The 18,578-nt window shown below is 38.5% G+C and overlaps 1 protein-coding gene across 3 annotated transcripts in view; it reads left to right on the forward strand.

Annotated features, from left to right (window-relative positions):
- Positions 1-268: 268 nt before the first annotated feature.
- LOC149138846 (RNA polymerase II degradation factor) overlaps positions 269-18,578 on the forward strand; it is an 85,368-nt gene continuing 67,058 nt past the window's right edge. For 2 of the 3 annotated variants that reach the window (XM_089448527.1, XM_089448528.1), the window contains exons 1-2: positions 273-930; positions 5,182-5,433. In XM_089448527.1, coding sequence (XP_089304653.1) covers positions 559-930; positions 5,182-5,433 — 624 coding nt within the window. In that variant the 5' untranslated portion in view covers positions 273-558. Of the gene's footprint in view, positions 931-5,181; positions 5,434-18,578 lie in introns of all 3 variants that reach the window. The other variant, XM_089448529.1, reaches the window with a different exon arrangement.

Consider the following 18,578-nt stretch of genomic DNA (forward strand, 5'->3'; position numbering starts at 1 on the left):
GGGTAGCCAGGTCGAGATATCCTGGCTCTTTTACTAAATGACTTCTAAATTGTTAACTATACTCTTGGTATTATAGTGGTGACAAGAATGGTTGATTCTAAGTAAATTTAAATTACTCCGGTAAATTACCTATTCACCATAATTGAAATTAATAAAAACCTAAGTTGAAAAATGATGACTTACTTTTCATTCGAACCTCTAGAGAAATATAAATGGCCAATCCCTTTAACACAAAGTGCTGCTCACCAATCTAGAGAACTTGTAAATCTTTCCCCTTAATTTCCCTGTCATATCGGTCAAATTACAATTAAATTGTCAAATGATTTAACGATTATGGTGGGAAGAGAAAGCATTTTTCGTCTTCTCCTCGCCGAATTCCTTTACCTTTATTTTTCTGTCACACACAACTTCTGAGAACACATGAAAACGATAGACGATTCAGCCGCTGTGTTTAGAAGTCCGTCATTTGACGCCACAAGGAGCAAAAAATCTTAAAATCCCGTGCGGGGGCGGGGGTTTTGAGGGTTCCTAGGGCAACAATGGCGCTATTACTGTAATATGGACGGTGCAATGGCAGCCATTCCGGTGCAGTTGGGACGGAAAGAGTGGAGAGTGGTGACGGAAGGTTCAGGGCGGGATAGGGTTTTTGTCGACGGAATTAATGACAGCAGCGGTAGCAGAAGAGGAGGAATCAAGTCTAATTCCAGTAGCAGCAACGGCAGCAGCAACAACGGCAGCAGCAACAACGGCAAAAATATTAACATTAGCAGCGGCCACAGGATGTTTCATTCCGGCGGAGGAAGCGAGCATTCCAGTGATTCCGATCATCTGATTGTTGAATCCGGGTCAACCAATTTGATTAGCGGGGTCGGCGGGCTGGCTTCTCCGCGGCAGAATATGAGCCAGCCTGATGACGCCACAATTTATGAGGTCAGAGTTTCAATTCCCATGGATACCCGTATGGTTAGCTTATTTTCATTTTTCATTATTGCCTCCGTTACTGAGAGGTTGCAGGTTCAATTCCAACGGAAACCCATTTTGTTATCTGTTAGTTTTGCTACCTTTCATTCCTTTGTGGAAAGGTCACAGGCTCAATTCCTATGGACGCTTTGTTATCTGCTTCCTTAACCGACAGGTCACAGGTTTAGTTGCTACGGACTCCCATTTTGCTATCTTTTAGTTTTGCCTCGATTACTGAAAGCATACATGATCGATTCCTATAAGCGACCAATTTGTTATCTTTAAGTTATACCTCCTTTGCTGAAAAGTCACAGGTGTAGTTACTACACATTTAACATTTTGCTATTTTTTAGTTTTTCATATTTTCCCAAAAAGGTCACAGGTTCAAAACTTCAATCCCTATGGATATTCATTTTGTTATGGTTATCTTGGAATTTGCATTCTCTATATAAAGGTCATGTGTTCAAACCCATAAATACTCATTTTGTATATCATTATAGTTCATATGCTCAATGTTCATGTACACTCGCTTTGCTTTTTTATTACTTATCCGTCATCCGAGAAGAACAAACTAGTCCAATTTGCACGGACACCGATCTTTCTATTTTTAAGTTTTGCATCCTTCACTAAGATCCCGTAGGTTCAATCCCATAAGCATTTGTGCGACCTCATTTCTATTTTCACGGTTGAGAGGTTCAATTCCCATTCAACATTCATTTCATTTTTGTTGGAGGTTCAATTCCCGTTCAAACATTCATTTTTGTTATGTTTTTTTTTAGGTTTCGCCACTTTTGCCTATGATCCCATAGGTTCAATCCCATAAGTATTTGTGCGTCCTCATTTTTATTGAAATTTTCACGGTTGAGAGGTTAGAGGTTCAGTTTTCATGGTTGAGAGGTTCAATTCTTATTGAACATTTATTTTTGATTCTTGTTATTTTTTATTAGGTTTCGCCACTTTTTCTCAGAAGTCACAAGTTTAAAGCAGTTAAAACATATTTTATGTTTTCAAATTTTCTTTTCTTTTAAGAGGCCATACGTTCAAATCCGCTGATACCCATTTCACATTTTTAATTATTCTTTCTCCATTCGGAAGTCATATCATATGTTATATTGGAAAAACACTTAGAATTATTATTATTTTCCACTTTTCGAAGAAAAAGGCAGAATTTGGAGTCCATTTTGTCATCTTTAGTTTTGCATGCATTAGTGAGATGTCAACGATTCAAACTCTCAACACTCATATTTGTGTTTTTAATTTTTCCCCTCCTGAAGGATTCATTTGTTTGATTTCCATGGAAACCCACGTTGTATTTCTTAGTATTAGTTCCCCATAGACAGAGTTTGTTATCTTTTATTTTTGAATCCTTTACTAAGAGATCACAGCATGTTCAAACCCATAACTATCATTCTGTTTTTTTAATTTCTCCTGTCGAGTCCTGAGAGACCAATCACAACATGTTCAAACCCATTACTATCATTCTGTGTTTCTAATTTCTATTCTCTGTTTAATTTCCGTGGACACTCACTTCGCATTTTTTTACTACAGACATCGGTGTAATTTCCATGGACACCATATGTCTAGTTTCCATGGACACCATCTTCATTATATTGCAGTATTGAATCCTTTACTGAGAGCTAACCAGTTCAAAGTTCAAACCCATTGATTTCCATTGACATTGCATTTTTTAATACTTTTCGCTCTTTTAAGGATTGGACACTGATTTGATTCAGATCTACACGACTTTTTTTATTGTTTAGTTTTAGTTCCTTTACTGAGAGTGCACAGGGCTAGACCCGCAAACACTCGGTTTGTGTTTTCAACAATTTCCTCTCTACTAAATTTGAGAGCTCACATGTTCAATTTCCGTGGATACACAGTTTTGCTTTGTTGTCACTTTCAGCTAGAAGAGGGCACTGGTTCAATGCCCATTAATAACCTATTCTATTAATTTTTTTGTTCTGCGTCTTTAATGGAAAGGTTACAGATTCAAACTTATCGATATTTTTATGGTAAATTTCCTATTCTCACTATTTAGAAGTTGAGGGTTCGATTATAATTCGACATTTTTATGGTCAATTTTCTATTCTCACAATTTAGAAGTTAAGAGTTTGATTATAATTCTTTATGCATGTTTATTTTATTATTTTCTAGTTTTGCAAGAGGCCACAGATTCAAATCCATAAACACTCATTCAAATTTTCATGTTTTTTTTTTTACTTTCCTCTATCTTCAGAGAACATATGTTTGATTTCCATTGAAACCCACTTTGCATCTGTGTATTTTCTCTTGTCAAGATTAGAGGCCCAATTCTCGTGGACACCTGTTTTGTTATGGCTTGCAGATTTAAACACTCATTTGTTTTTAATTATTTCTTTGTCCTCAGAAATCACATTTTGGATTCCATGGGCAATCACTTCGCATCTTTTCTGTAAAATCCACATCCCAGGGAAATCTGGCAGGCACTTCTCGTCATCCTGAGGATGATATGCAGGGTAAACCAGTTTCTGCAGAAACTAGAGATTTTGTCAACAGGGGCTTAAGGCTGTTATAAAAATATACTTATTAAGAATTCAACATGTCACCTAGGTGAATTGAACTTAGATGAACCTGGATGAGGAGGTTAACACCCCTCCCAACTGTCTGGCTAGATCCAATTGACAACTGCTTTGCATCTGTACACAGACTTTGCTATTTTCAAAATTATGAGGTTGGAGATTCTATACCGATGGGAAACCATTTTGTTGTGTTTCAATTTTGCATCTGTACAGCTGTTTTTTTTGTTTTTGTTTTTGGTTTTGTTTTTATTTTTACGGTTGAGAGATTAGAGATTTAATACCTATGGGCGTTTTTTTTTAAATTTTGCTTCCTTTACTGAGGACTCAGAAGTCACAGGTTCAAACCTATAAACACTCATTTCATGCTTTTAATATTTCCCATCTCCTTGGTGGTTATATATTTGATTGCCATGGGTAACTGCTTTTGCATTTTTTAATTATTTTCCTTTCTATTAAGGAGGGGGTAGTGGTTTCAATTCCCATGGGCACCCATTTGGTGTCTCATATATATATATATATAACCATGGACAGGTTCTATTCCCTCGGGCACTCCTTTCACTCTTTTACTAATAATTTACTCCATCACTGAGTGGTTACTAGTTCATTCTCCATTTGTTTGTAAAGGTCAGAACCAACACAAGAGAGCCTATATTACCGTCGCTGGGTATTTAAGCTCCTAGGGTTTTATTTATTCATTTAGTTTGGTCCATTTCTTTTTTCAGAGTTGAATTCCTTGAGCACATTAAGACCTAAGCTTCCCCCAAATGACATCTTGGGTCTACGACTTTTACGATGATTTGTCCCCACAGACATCATTGGGAAGGATGCAATGCATTGAATTCCCATCTTGATGATCCATACCAAATGACTGAGGAGATTTGATTTACCCTGCTCCCAGTATGGTTTCTTTGAGTTTCATTATTTTAGTGTCTTTGAAGAATTTTGAAAGACCTCCAATTACACAGGCGGTCAAATGTTTTTCATGCAATCTGGCTTCAATCGTGAGTGATTTTACACAACCTGCCTCTCATAATAGTTGGGCAACCTGGACCTCAGGCAATAAGTACAACTCAGTTATGATAGGAGATGCCTTTACTCTCCCACTTGTATCTACATTGACATAATCTTTGTGGTCGTTTGTTGGACATTAATGGAATTTTCTTATCTTATTTCTGTTTTGGTTTCTTTGGATTCCCTTCACAAGGGTTTCCTCTTGCCACTTACCAGTATACAGTCTAGAAGGTTGGTGTGCCTTTGTCATATTCATTAAGTACATTGACACATGCTTCAAACAGCTTGGAAGCGTAATTTGCCAGTGTTTTATTTAGAGTGTTTTTTTCCATGCAAAGTTGGAGCAATTCAACCACAATCTTTCTATGTAACTATAGCAGCTTAGGTCTTGCTATCTGAAATAGATCCAAGGAATTTCAGCATATCCTTACCACCATTTGACTCAAGCCTGTTTTTTCTATCATGTTTGTATTGCAAATTTGAATTCATCTATTATTTGTTGTTTTCATATTTGCAGAAAAATCATTTTTTTTGGGTCTGCATTCTTGAATTGGCGGAGAAAGCTCTCTACATTTGACAATTTTATTTTAACAGTGTTAACATTAGCATTTTCACCGACGCTGTGCTTGACTGTTGGGTTTGAATTACACAGATAAAGCATGTGCAGCAGTCTAATAGACAGCTGGGGACTGATTTAGCTTCTTTATCGATTGATTCTGAGATGAACAATTCTGAGGAGTCGATACAACAACGCCTGCATGACATTGCAAGGCAAAGGGAGCAGCTACAACAACTAGAAATAGATCTTAGAGCGCAGTTTATTGCTAGGGCTGAGGTGGTGCAAATCCAAAGTGGATTTGATGAGCAGGCAAAACAGCACGCTAGCATTGTTGCGAACCTTCAGGTATGCATAATACTGCTTATTTTAAATTGGCAAATCGAGTGTACCCAAAAATAAGGAGTGTATGTAGTGTTAGTGCTTACATACAAAAATGGATATTATTTTACCTGCGTGTGCTTTTGTATTTTGTCAAATTAAATTATAGACCTCTGCTTTAAGCACATATCACTTTAAGGCACATATCACTTTTAAGTTTCGTTATCCTGGTGTTGTAGGCTGACTGATGTGATAGTTCCTGGAATGTGTTCTTTTTGATTGTTTGCCGGGTTCTTCCTTCATAATTTACTCATCAGAGTTCTGTTTTCAAAATTGTTCACTTACACTAGTTACTACCAATAATTATTAGAAGGGATATTTGCTGGCTGGAAAAAGTAATATTCTTCGTTTACACTTTTCTCCAGTGCACGTGATAAGTACGTTGTCCAAATCCTGAGATTTTTAATATCTTTGAAATACATACTTCCCCAGAATAAATCCTTGAGGGACCTTGAGGTCTTTTTGGTACCATAGATGGTACCATAGAAGAAGGGATATTTGTTGCCCGGAAAAAGTAATATTCTTCGTTTACTGTTTTCTCCAGTATATGTGATAAGTACGTTGTCCAAATCCTGAGATATTTAATATCTTTGAAATACATACTTCCCCAGAATAAATCCTTGAGGAGACCTTGAGGTCTTTTTGGTACCATGGGAATGACTTAATCTTCTGCAGGAGATAAATATAACTTTAGAATCTCCTTCCACGCCTTTTATTTTGGAGGCAAATTTAATGCACAGTTTTGCCCCTTCCACAAGAGCATCTTTTGGTTCTGTTAGTTGCAATGTGGAAAAAGGTCGGGATTAATTCGGCAAGGGTCCAAAAGTTGAAAAACTCGGCAAAGTCGGGAGTTTTTTGAAGAAGTCGGCAAAATGTCGGTAAAATTAAAAAAACACAAAATTATTCATTTTTTTTTTAACATCTAGAGTATCCACAACATCAAATAAATGCATTTCCACGTAAACATGTAAAGAAAGCTAATATATAATATGTATATGAAATCTAGTGCTACATCACATATCAAAATAGTGAATCAACTCCTGAATTTTGAGTCCTGTCTGAGTCTCAACTCGCAAGAGTCAAAATATCAACAAAAAATATAATAAATGTATATCATGAGTCATCTAAAAGTCATCAAGTAATCAATCACTGAGATCCTCTTCCCCTTTTATGGGAATAGGGAATGGCTTTGCCTTTTCCTCTAGAGGAAGAAGGCCCTGCCCCTGGGGATACAAAATCAAATGGACTTAATCGTCCTCTAGAAGCCGATGGAAGAGGTGGCCTCTGTGCTATGCTGCTGCTGCTGCTGCCCATCCTAGATGGTGTCACCTCGTCCTTAGCATCCTCATCCAGCTTTGCTACTGCCTTCTGACCCTGATGTTGCTCCTCCTCCTCTATCTCTGGCTCTCCCTCCCCTGCAACTGCTACATCCTCTAGATCCACACCTAACCAATCCGGGATCGAGTCCATGATCGGCCTCTCAGTCTTGACTCTCCATGAAGAGGTGGTATCAATATTGTCCAATGAGATGGCTTCCACATCAGTAGGTTTTTGAAGCTGTCTCACCCACAATCGAAGATTGTAGTAGACGTAGACCATGTCATTGAGGCGTTGGGACTCCAATCTGTATTAGGGTCATAGATTGTAAATTAGTACTTAGAAAATTTAAATATTAAAATTAATCAAATGAATTCAAAAAATTTAATTTGAAATCTTTTTACCTGTTGCGCTTTTTGCTGTGTATTTTGTCAAATACACTCCAATTGCGCTCACACCCAGAGGAACTGCATGTTTGGCTGAGCACTTGAATGGCAAGCTTTTGGAGATGGAGTACTCTAGCACCATAGCTTGTCCACCAAGCATCTACAAGTTAAAAGAAAAATGAGAAACACAAAAAAAACATTGAAATTCTAAACTTGAAAGTTTGAAACAAACTGAAGCTTACCTGGCATTTTGGTCGTCCTATTCTTAATAGCCATGTTAAAATCAAATGTGCCACCTCCCATCCTATAGGCCTCCATTTCTTTAGAAATCTTCTCATGTTCTTGCTCAGATGACACCATCCTCTTGACACAAGTGAAGAATCCATCCATCACCCCGGCATCAAATCTGAAACCACAAGCGTAAGAAAATGCAGGGTTGAGGTAGACACCTGCAGCATGAATGGGGGCGATGGAGGGTATTGTTCCATCATTGATCAATCACTCTCCATATGACCTCTTGTTTCTCTAACCCCTCATCTCCCTTCTTTGCATAATAAGCACGAATGGCTTCTTTGGCCCTATCCATGGCCTCATACAAGTAGCCCATTGCGTGCTTGGCTCCATCAACCAACCGAAGAACCCTTACCAAAGGTTCTGAAATGGCACACTCCTCCTCTACTCCTGCCCAAAAGCTCTGTTCATATGAAACTAGTCTGCATATGCCCTCTCCCTCCGGTTTGCGGCTAATAGATAAAGAATGCCAATTCGCTGAGAGAAACATGCTCTTCACATCCCATATAGAATTCAACAGAGACTGAAGAGATATGAAAGTAGTGGCAAATCATGTAATGGCAGGACGCACTAACTCTTTGTTGTTGGTGAATCTTCTCATCAAGTTAAGCACAGATGCATGATTATATATAAATTTTGTTATGCTCTTGGATGATTCAACAATATCCCTCACAGTAGGAATCTTACCTATATCCTCCAACATCAAGTCAATGCAATGAGCAGCACAAGGTGTCCAAAACAAGTTAGGATACCTCTCCATAAGCATCTTGCCAGCTGCAACATAATTTGTAGCCTTGTCCGTTATGACTTGGACAACATTGCTCGGGCCTACTTCCTGAATGAAGATGTCCAACAACTCACATAATGTACGTGCATCTTTAATGTGTGCAGATGCATCAACAGATTTCATAAACATTGTACCCTTGGGACAACTAACCAAGAAGTTAAGAAGGGTCCTACCCTTCTGGTCAGTCCAACCATCTGACATGACTGTGCATCCAGTGTGTTCCCATGATGCCCTAAACTCCGCCAATCTAGCGGTGCAATTAGTCTCTTCATCTTGAAGAAGAGGTCCTCTCAATTCTGCAAAGGTGGGGGCTTTGTACCCTGGGCCAACGACAACAACAACATCAAACATAGGCTGGTAGAATGGGTTTGTCTTGGCAATGTTGAAAGGAACATCACTCCATAGAAGACACTTACTAACCAATCTATCAACTTCTGCCTTTTCCTTTTTCTTCATTGATGATTTGATCCCAGGTTGTGAACCAGCTGTTGTTCTAGGAACAAAAAAAGATGAAATAGAAGGATGAGTACCCATGGGTGAGGAAGGTGATGCTATTGAAGAAGCACTGCCAGTCTCAATTCCCCCCCGCTCTTGAGCCCCCTACAAGTTGGTTTTTTAGTGCTGCCTTGGTGTCTTTTTTGTCCTCTTTATCCATCAATGATTGATTGGCCCGTCAGATGATTTCTGGAGTTGTATTTGTGCAAAGTTCAACATTTTGCCCCAGAATTTGCCCCAAATGGAATTTTAATATGTTTATACCTCCTGACATATGCTTGCCACACAACTTGCAAGTCAAATACATTCTATTCACCCCCCCAGTTTCGGGTGTAGTATTAAGCTCACCAAACTCCCACATAGCATCCAAAATCCTTGGCATTTTGTTTTAAACTTTGAGCTTGAATTTAAAGTTTAAACCTGGGCACAAAAAAATTGAAACAAATTAAATTAGCAATGATCCATCAAAATAGTAGCAATGATCCATCAAAATAGTCCTAAATGATGTCCTAAAAGTTTGAAACAGATCACTCAAACAATGTATGTATGCTGATCCTATTTGGCTATATTTGACATAGAGCACAATAGGGTTTTTGTAGGACTTTGTTCCCTACAGATTTGTAGCAGGAACTTACTCTAAACTATTGACAGTAGGCCAAGAAAGAAGCTCAGACTCTGTAGCTGTTAGCAGGAATTAAGGCAGTGAATCTGGTTCATTTTGATTTTATATACAATATTGAAGTGGTACATTACTGGTTTTCTTGGACAAATCAGTTCCGTTCATCGTGGACTTGTGTATTGTTGTAAAATTATTTGTGACCAAAACTGTTTTCTGAGCAAATTTCAGAAGCCCTGGCCCCTAACCAGTGATCGAATTATCAACAAAACATGAGTATTTTCTTATTGTAGGAGATTGCTTTGTATATTGGCGTTAAAATATCTTGATTGACTGTTCATTAACCATGAATTGATGATTGCAGTAAGGGTTCTGCAGCGTTGGATATGCTACTTCTTCCTCCCTTGGGCAATTAATTAGTAGGGGGCATTACAATATCTGAGTGCTTATGTGCTACATGGTACATGCACAGAATAATATATGATAGTTCCATGATACTTCCATCTTTCCTAAAGCCTACTTATGTCACCCTTGCTAGTTTTGGACTTCTAGAAAGCCATTGAAATTCTTTATGCTATGACTTGAGACAACTGTGGTGTTCATTGTGACAGTGATACTGCTTGATGTGAGAAACATTACACTGCTCATAACAAGCATCACCATTCTCTTTGCAACTTGTCCTAAAAAATGAAGGAAAGAGGTGAAACGTAAAGTTGGAAAGTACATTCACAGAAAAATGTAATATTGAGGAGTCAGGACTAAAACATGTTAAGGTAGTTTAAGTTACAACTGATAGATGATGTTAACTTGTTACGAGTTCTGCTACACGGGTTTTTCTGTCAGCGAGTTAAGGGTTTGGTTATAAATTATTAAATTTATAATACTGTCTTGCAGTAGCTATAGCCTACAAGGCTTCACATTGGTAGAGTCGTAGACATATATTACAATACAATGACCATTGGCAAGATTTAATAATTTTTAACAGCGTTTAAACTTTAACATTTACAGGAAATCTGAAACATTAACATTAACCTTGGTCCTTGACTGAAACATTAACTGTTTAACATACCTTGCTGGCTCCTCTCCACGCAATGGCAATGTTGCAAACGGAAGTTGGAACGTAACCCTCGATGAGTCGATTCTCCACAGCAGCCAAAACAATGAAAACACACAACAAAAAATAAACCGAAATCACCCTTTGCGGCATTTTATCCACGCATAAAAAATGGAAGCTGATTTTTTCCATAGACTCCCGATTAAATCAAGATTATTTCGATAAAATTGTGATTTTTTCGTTTACAAAAAAATCGCCAAAAAGTCGCCTGATTTATAATTCTTTTGGCCAAAAAATTGTGATTTTAGGAATAAATCACAATTTTTTTGGGACTTTTTCCACACTGGTTAGTTGTTCATTCCCCTAGACATCTGTTAAAAGTATTCTTATTCGACCTTCCTTATACTGAATCATTCCTTCTTGAGCACTGCCCATATATCTGCTAGCTGTTCCGTTGAAGTTATGTTTTACCCCATGTTATTTAGAGGACTCAATGTAATGGATGACATCTTTCAACGATGTTGATTTGCTTTAACTAACATGTATTTTTACTGCATTTTTGTTAGAAAATAGTCTAGGTACTGAAAATAGTATAGATATCTCTGTATTTGTTTTTATTTTTATCTAATAATTGTTGACTTTTTTAGCTATGGTCAGTCTTCATAATTTGTTCTGGCCCTCCAAATATATGAGAAATGATAAATATAAATGTAAACATCATGTCGGCTTTAAAAGAGGGAATTTCAGTTTTTGAAATCTAAATTTAGTCAGCCTTCCAAGAAGATCAAGTCGGCTCAGCCCATTAGACACACCCAATGTTATCAGAACCAAACCGGTGATCGAACTGAAAAACCTTGTGGACTAGGAATCGGTCGGAACCGGACCAGAACCAATAAAAAACCAGAAAAAAACCGGTTTACCAAAAACACATAAAATATTCATATTCTAAAGAAAAACATATATATTCATGTGCATCCATATGAATTCGAAACATTTATACACAAATATGCAAAAGTTCTCATTTACATAGGATGTAAGGGTGCACATAACCAAAATAACATCGAGCGCAATCCATCTCTGAACCGAAAATACATCAACAAATAGGCTCTAGATGACCTCTAGCATCCAAAAAAAATTCATGTTACAACAACTGCCTATATATCATCAAAATCATTTGCCTATATTGGGGTCTTCGTCATCAATATAATCATTTAGTCATTAAAATATGATAGAAAAAATGTAGCATGTCATGTCAAGATTTTGTTTGAGTGATGGGTACATTTTTAGTAGAGTCACGATAGAGGAGTTCGATAACCAATGCCACTAATATCAAAGTACATAGAGGGCTTGGTGCTCTTTATTAAAAACTAGTTACATACCCTTGTACATGACAAAATCCAATGGAAACGTTGCAATTCCCCCAATCCTGAAATCTTGAAAAATTGTTAAGTCTGTTGGATTTTGAGTGAAACCTAAGATTTTATTTTATTTTATTTTTTATTTTTTATTTTTTATTTTTTCCATATGAAATCCAATGAGGTTAGAACCACTTTCAAACATAACCAAAATAGCATCGAGCGCAATCCGTCTCTGAACTGAAAATACATCAACAAATAGGCTCTAGATGACCTCTAGCATCCAAAAAAAATCATGCTACAACAAATGCCTATATATCATCAAAATCATTTGCCTATATTGGGGTCTTCGTCATCAATATAATCATTTAAAATATGATAGAAAAAAATGTAGCATGTCATGTCAAGATCTTGTTTGAGTGATGGGTACATTTTTAGTGGAGTCACGATAGAGGAGTTCTATAACCAATGCCACTAATATCAAAGTACATAGAGGGCTTGGTGCTCTTTATTAAAAACTAGTTATGTACCCTCGTCCATGACAAAATCCAATGGAAACATTGCAATTCCCCCAATCATGGAATCTTGAAAAATTGTTAAGTCTGTTGGATTTTGAGTGAAACCTAAAATTCTATTTTTTCCATATGAAATCCAATGAGGTTAGAACCACTCTCAAACACCCTTGAGTCATTTCATGGTAATGTTAAAAATTTAAGTAAAAGGAATTTAACATTACCATGAATTGCATAGCAATACTAGGGCCATAGGCTTGATTATTAGGCTGAGGACCATAGGCTTGAATATCAGGGTAGCCTATGGGAGAATTAGAAGTGGGCCAACCAACTAAAAAAATAAAAATAAAAAAGACAATTTTTTTACGATGGCCTGCAAAGATATAAACTGCACGGAACCGATCCTGAACTGACCGATCCGGTGAAATAGGCCATAACGGAACCGATTGGTTTGGTACCGAATTGAGCTATTTTGGTTCGGAAGCTCGATTCAGACCGATTTTGGGCCAAAAACAACTAGATCGGCTGGTTCTGATAACATTGGACACACCAGTGTTACTTGGGAGCGGGAGCGGGAGCGGGGAGCGGGAGCGGAAGCGGGAGCGGGAGCGACCATTTTCAGAAGCTCCCGGTTTGGGAGCGAATCCCGGAGCGATTTTTTAAAAATATATATATTTTTTATATTTTTTAATTTTTGATACATATATGTCAACAAAAACATGTAGAATGATGAAATAGACATAAAAAACATAAAAAAACATAAATTGATCATTGAACCATATCACATCAATCATCTAGAAATTATAATCGTCATCAACCTTAGTAAAATAATAAATTAAAATAACATTCAATTCAATAACATTTATCATCATTGATCACCAAAGTAACAAGTTGTACTTGTAAGCCAAGTTTAACCATTACAAGAAGTAATATCGAAGATATTTCTAAGTCCTAACTTCTAACTGTTAACATGATATGAAATGTTAAAAATTTATAAAATGAAACATGAATAATGAGATGAAATGAAACAACTTTAGTCTTTCACAAAGCATCATATTCATAATTCACAATCATTACCAATGAGTTATAATTGCCAAGGCCCAACTTCAAACTTCAAATTTTCATTGTCACAGTGATATAATGTTTACAAAAAATATCATAATGTCATAATGATATGAAAGAGTCAAGAGTCAAGAGTCAAGGACTCAAAACTCAACACTGAACAGTTATGAAAACTAAAGTGACAAGTCTAATAGAAACTAAAAAAGACAAGTAAAGTGTAAATCTACAAGTGGCCCTTGCCACGAGAGTCTCCAGGAGTATAAGTAGGTCTTGGCGGTCTTCTAGGAGTCTCCCTCCCAGACCGACGACCAGAACTCGAGCCTCCACGCGAGGGTGTCGATGGAGGTGGCGACAGCAATGGAACAAGACTCGGGCCCCGAGAACTGCTACTGGATGGTGGAGGTGGAGGTGGCATGGCTGCTGCAGCTGCTTCAGCTTCATCCCGTACAAGCTCATCTTCTAGTTCTTCCATATGTACAATGCCATCCTCTAAATTGTCGTCCTCAGGGTGACTGTCCCAAATTTTATATGTGGGATCTTCATTGGCCCGATGACAGTAATGGCTCAACAACCTCAAATTGTAGTGCACATAAACCAAGCTTTCTGCTCGGTTTTCGTTGAGCCTGTTTCTTTTCACATTATGTATATAACTGTAGGTGCTCCAACACCTCTCTGCAGAAGAAGAATTTACAACCTGTGCAAGAACTTTCAATGCCAATTTTCGCAAAAGTCCGTCGCCGCCATATGTTTCCCACCATGTGAGAGAATCAAATTTATCTTTGTCGTCCATTGCATGGAAGTTACCATACAAACCACTGCCAGTGAAGTATCTGCCTATTTCAAGGCGCACAGCTGCACATTCCTCCCTGTCAGGCACCAACTTTTCTAATGCATCCAGATATCCTTTAGTTACCTCTCGATCTAAATGGGGTTTGGTCCTAACACCACCCCCTGCTGCAGGTTTGCCCAACCAAGAATCTGAGTAGTATTTTGGCGTAAGGATATACGCCAAGCAATGTAGTGGAAGGTTAAGCTTTTTCCACCGTTCACACACACAATCGTGAATCAGATTGTACAAGTCGGGATCTCTGTTATTAACAATGTCTTTTATTTCCCCCAACATGGTATCCATTTGCTCATACACCTCGCCAATCACCGGTTTGTCTGTATCTGCAAACCGAATCATGTTATAAATTGGCTTGGTGAAATCCAATACCTGTCTCACAGCTGTCCAAAACTGCCCATCAAGAGCGGCCTCCTCCACCGTATCAAAACCTGCAATGTCAGCTACATTTGTAGCCCTTTCCTTTAACACCTGCCAATTTGGACTTGATACCATGCTAGCTAAACCCTCTCTTACCTTCAAAAGGCGCCTGAAGGTGAGGTAATAGCTACCAAATCTAGTCCTCGCAATCTTCAGCAACTCCAATCTCGAGTGACTGCGGAAAAGGCCATGGGTATTGCTATGATTTGTAATAAATTTTATCATTTTTTTTCCTCTCTTGTACAAATCCCCAATCCATTGGTATTGTTCATTTTTGTTTTTGACAATATCATGCAACAGAAGGTTCAATGTGTGAACCAAACATCCAGACCAAAATATGTTCGGGTATCTATCCTCAATAATTGCTCCCGCTGCCTTACAATTAGGAGCATTATCAGTGATGACTTGGATGACATTGTATGGGCCAATACGCTCAATTGTTTCAAGCAATGCTTCTGCAATGTTGATAGCGGTCTTGAACTTGTCTGAGTAATCATGTGCAGCTAGAAAAATGGGACCACTTCGGGACACAGCAAGAACACTTATCAATGGCTTGCCTTTTACATTTGTCCATCCATCAGATACAATGGACACCCCATTGTCAGTCCAAGAACTTGTCATTTTATTCAAAGAATGTGATATTTTTGCTTTTTCATGATCAAGGCCAACTGTTCTTGCCTTGTCATACCTAGGGCTCTTGTATCCTTTAGGGGCATCATTTATGGCAGAAACCATTTCGTGCCAATAAGGTGAGCGTAGAACATTGAATGGTATCCCATTTGCATAGAGGAACCTGTAAATTTTTGAATCCACATCATTCCTACACCCCTCATCAAGGAAATCTGATATGCTTCTACGGCGTAAAGATGATGACCCTGAGCCTCCATGTCCATATCCACTGCCTTGGGAGGATGCTGAAGGAGTTCTTTGTGAGCTTGGTTCAAAGAAACCCCTTGATCTTTTTGCTTTGTATTGGGCGTCCTCCTCTTCCTTTATGTATTTGGCTCTATCAACTGTTGACACCCCGTTGCAAGTTCTGATTCCTATTTGTTTCTCTCCATCCCATGCCCTTTTCCCGCAAAGGTGTCTTCTCAAACGGGTGTATGAGCCTGTGAAATCAGTGTTGCAATGGGGGCAATGAAATTTAGTGGTTCCACCCCCTCTCCCTGTTTCAGGCCTCTGAACATATTTCCACAATGGAGTTTGGTCTTGTTTAGTTTTTTCACCCTCATGTTCACCCTCCACATCCTCCTCACTGGGGTTTTCACCTATTTGACTTCCTCCGGCTTCTTCATCCACCTCTTCAGGGTCAGGCCCCCTCCGTTTCCTACTCTCCACCACCATAATAACCAGAAAGGGGACCAGGAAGAGGAAAATGCCAATAAAAATGCTCAGGTCCATCGTGTTTGATGTTTGTAGGGTTTGAGTCTTGAATCTGCAAATTAATTTAGTTTATTGGGATTAATTCATTTAATTTATTAATTTAATTTAAATTAATGATCTTTAAACTCAAACAGGTAAATGAAACTAACCAAATTAACTACCTAACCAGCTAAACTAACTAAATGATTAAGTTACATACCTCTGCAAGCTTGCTCCTCGCTCCTTGGCACTTGCTCCTCGCTCCTCAGCTCTGGCTCCTTGCTCCTCAGCTCTTGCTCCAGCTCTCAATCTCTTGCTCAAGCTCTCAATCACTTGCTCAACAAAGTTGTAATGACAAGTTTTTGGCCCATTGGGCTTATAAAACAAAAAAAATTAGCTAAATTTTTTTAATTTTTCGGGTCCGGCGGAATTTTTTTCCGCCGAACCGCTCCCGGCCGGTTAAAAATCGCTCCCGGAGCGTTTTTTAATGCCCGGGAGCGATTAGGGAGCGATCGCTCCCCTATCGCTCCCGGGCATTAAAAAACGCTCCGGGAGCTCGGGAGCGATCGCTCCCTGAAACGCTCCCTATCAGAGCAGGGAGCGTAAATTTTTTTAAGGGAGCGCGCTCCCGACCCGCTCCCGAGCCGCTCCCGCCCGGAGCGCGCTTCGGGAGCGGGTTCGAAGGGGGGGGGGGGCGCTCCCCCGCAACACTGGGACACACCAATTCAGTGTCTTTTGATTACTATATAAAGGCCATTTGACCTCCTCCTTTGGGCATCAATTTGGATCACTTATGTTCACTCGTGGGGGGATGGAAAGGATGAAATTTGAGGCAGAATAAAAGACGAAATCTAAAGAAGAATAAAAGGATGAAATCTGAGGTAGACCTAAGTCTCTGGGGCAGACCGAATTTCTTAGGCTATTCATAGGCAATTTGACCAGGTTTGACCTTGGTTTGGTTACTGTCAGTTTGATTTTTATTTGTCTGAAAGTTCAAATTGTATCTCTTGCTGAATTGGACAAATTTCTCTAAGAAAAGTTCGTTGGGTTTTCCCAGGATAAATTTTGTGTCTCTTTTTGTTTGGTTGTCTCTTCATGATCCTACTGGCGTTATTGTTTATATTGTTGAGATTTTTTATGTGTAATTGCTTAAATGATGAATGTAACACGACAAATTAATGAAGTAATCATTGGACGTAATTATCAGTTTGGAGATTCTTGAAAAATCAACATGGTATCAGAGGTTATGGTTTAAGAGCAGCCATTAAAGAGACTTGCAAAAAACCAAGCCACTTGCTTGAGGAAGGCTACATGTTGAAGGAAAAGCTGCCCAGGTTGTATCTCTGTCTACCTTATAATTCTGCCCTGTAAGAGCCAAACACTACTTGTGTCAAAGTTTGGAAAAAATCATGTTTAGGTGGCTCCCATCCGAATTCCATTATGATTGATAGGACTAAATGAGAGCCAAGCCTTATTTTGTGTTTTTTCTAAGTTTGAAGAAAGAGGGCTAAAGTCCTAGTAGGAGGCCTAAAGACCTCAGGCCAGTATTCTAAATGAACCAAGATAGTAAGAAGCCTTAGAGTTTAGGCCACAGGTTAGAAGGAAAGGATTGAAAGGCCTTAAAAGTTTAAGAGCAATTTTTGAAGTTTGTGCTGGTCGAGTTTCTATTGATAGCCTCAATCCTAGTTGCAGGAGGGCCGAAGGGCCTAAGTCCAAGCTGAGGGTGAGCTAAGACGGTGTCAAGGCTAGTTGCAGGGGTCTGAGAGACCTCAAGAGAGCTAAGGAGCCTCAGGACTAGGCTACAAGCCTAGTAGAATCTGAAAAGGGGCTTTAGTTTGAGCAACAAAGGTTAAGGAGCCTTAGAAAATGGCCAGAAGAAGTGGGTTGTAGACCTTAGACTGTAGAAGGCATTGTACATTCAAGTCACAGAAAGGAGCCTCTCTTAAGAATGGATTTGATTAGTGCTTTAGTGCCAATAACATTTCATGGTTAATAAGTTTGAAGTTTTTCTAGTATCACATGCTCACATCAATTGAAGATTGCTTAATTCTCTTTGAAGACTTGTTTTGGCTACAAGGACTGATAAAAAAGGGTATATTGTTAGGCTCAATTACAAACAACAATTATGTAGATGTAATCAAAGACTTCGTTGCGTATGACTTCCAATCCAAGTAGACTACAATGTTAGGATATATTTGGGTGCTGTAAATGATTTGGTGTTTGCAAGACTTCATTCACTTAGATAAATGGATGCCCAACCCAAAATGCTAGAATCTATTCTTTGCACATCAAGGCAATCAAAATCGTATTTTTTGTTTTAAAGTATCTAGGCCGTAGACGTAGAAAAGATATTAGAAGCCTCAAACCCTTGACAATACAAAACAATGATACCCCAACAATGATGGACACAAATTGCAAATGATAATTCTTTAAAGAGGTCATTCAACCATTGATTGAAGAAGAAACTTGGCTATAAATATAACTAAATTTGAAGCAAACCTTTAGAAGTCTTTTGTTGAGACAAAATGGACATTAGAAACACTTGCTTCAAGTGTCTTGATCTGTTTAGGCATTTTGTTGATTGAATTCAGACTATTAAGCTCATTTTTTT

This window comes from Pinus tabuliformis, chromosome X, assembly GCF_031772625.1.
Source record: "Pinus tabuliformis cultivar Carrire ecotype Pingquan chromosome X, CPIR1, whole genome shotgun sequence".
In the NCBI taxonomy this organism is placed as follows: domain Eukaryota; kingdom Viridiplantae; phylum Streptophyta; class Pinopsida; order Pinales; family Pinaceae; genus Pinus; species Pinus tabuliformis.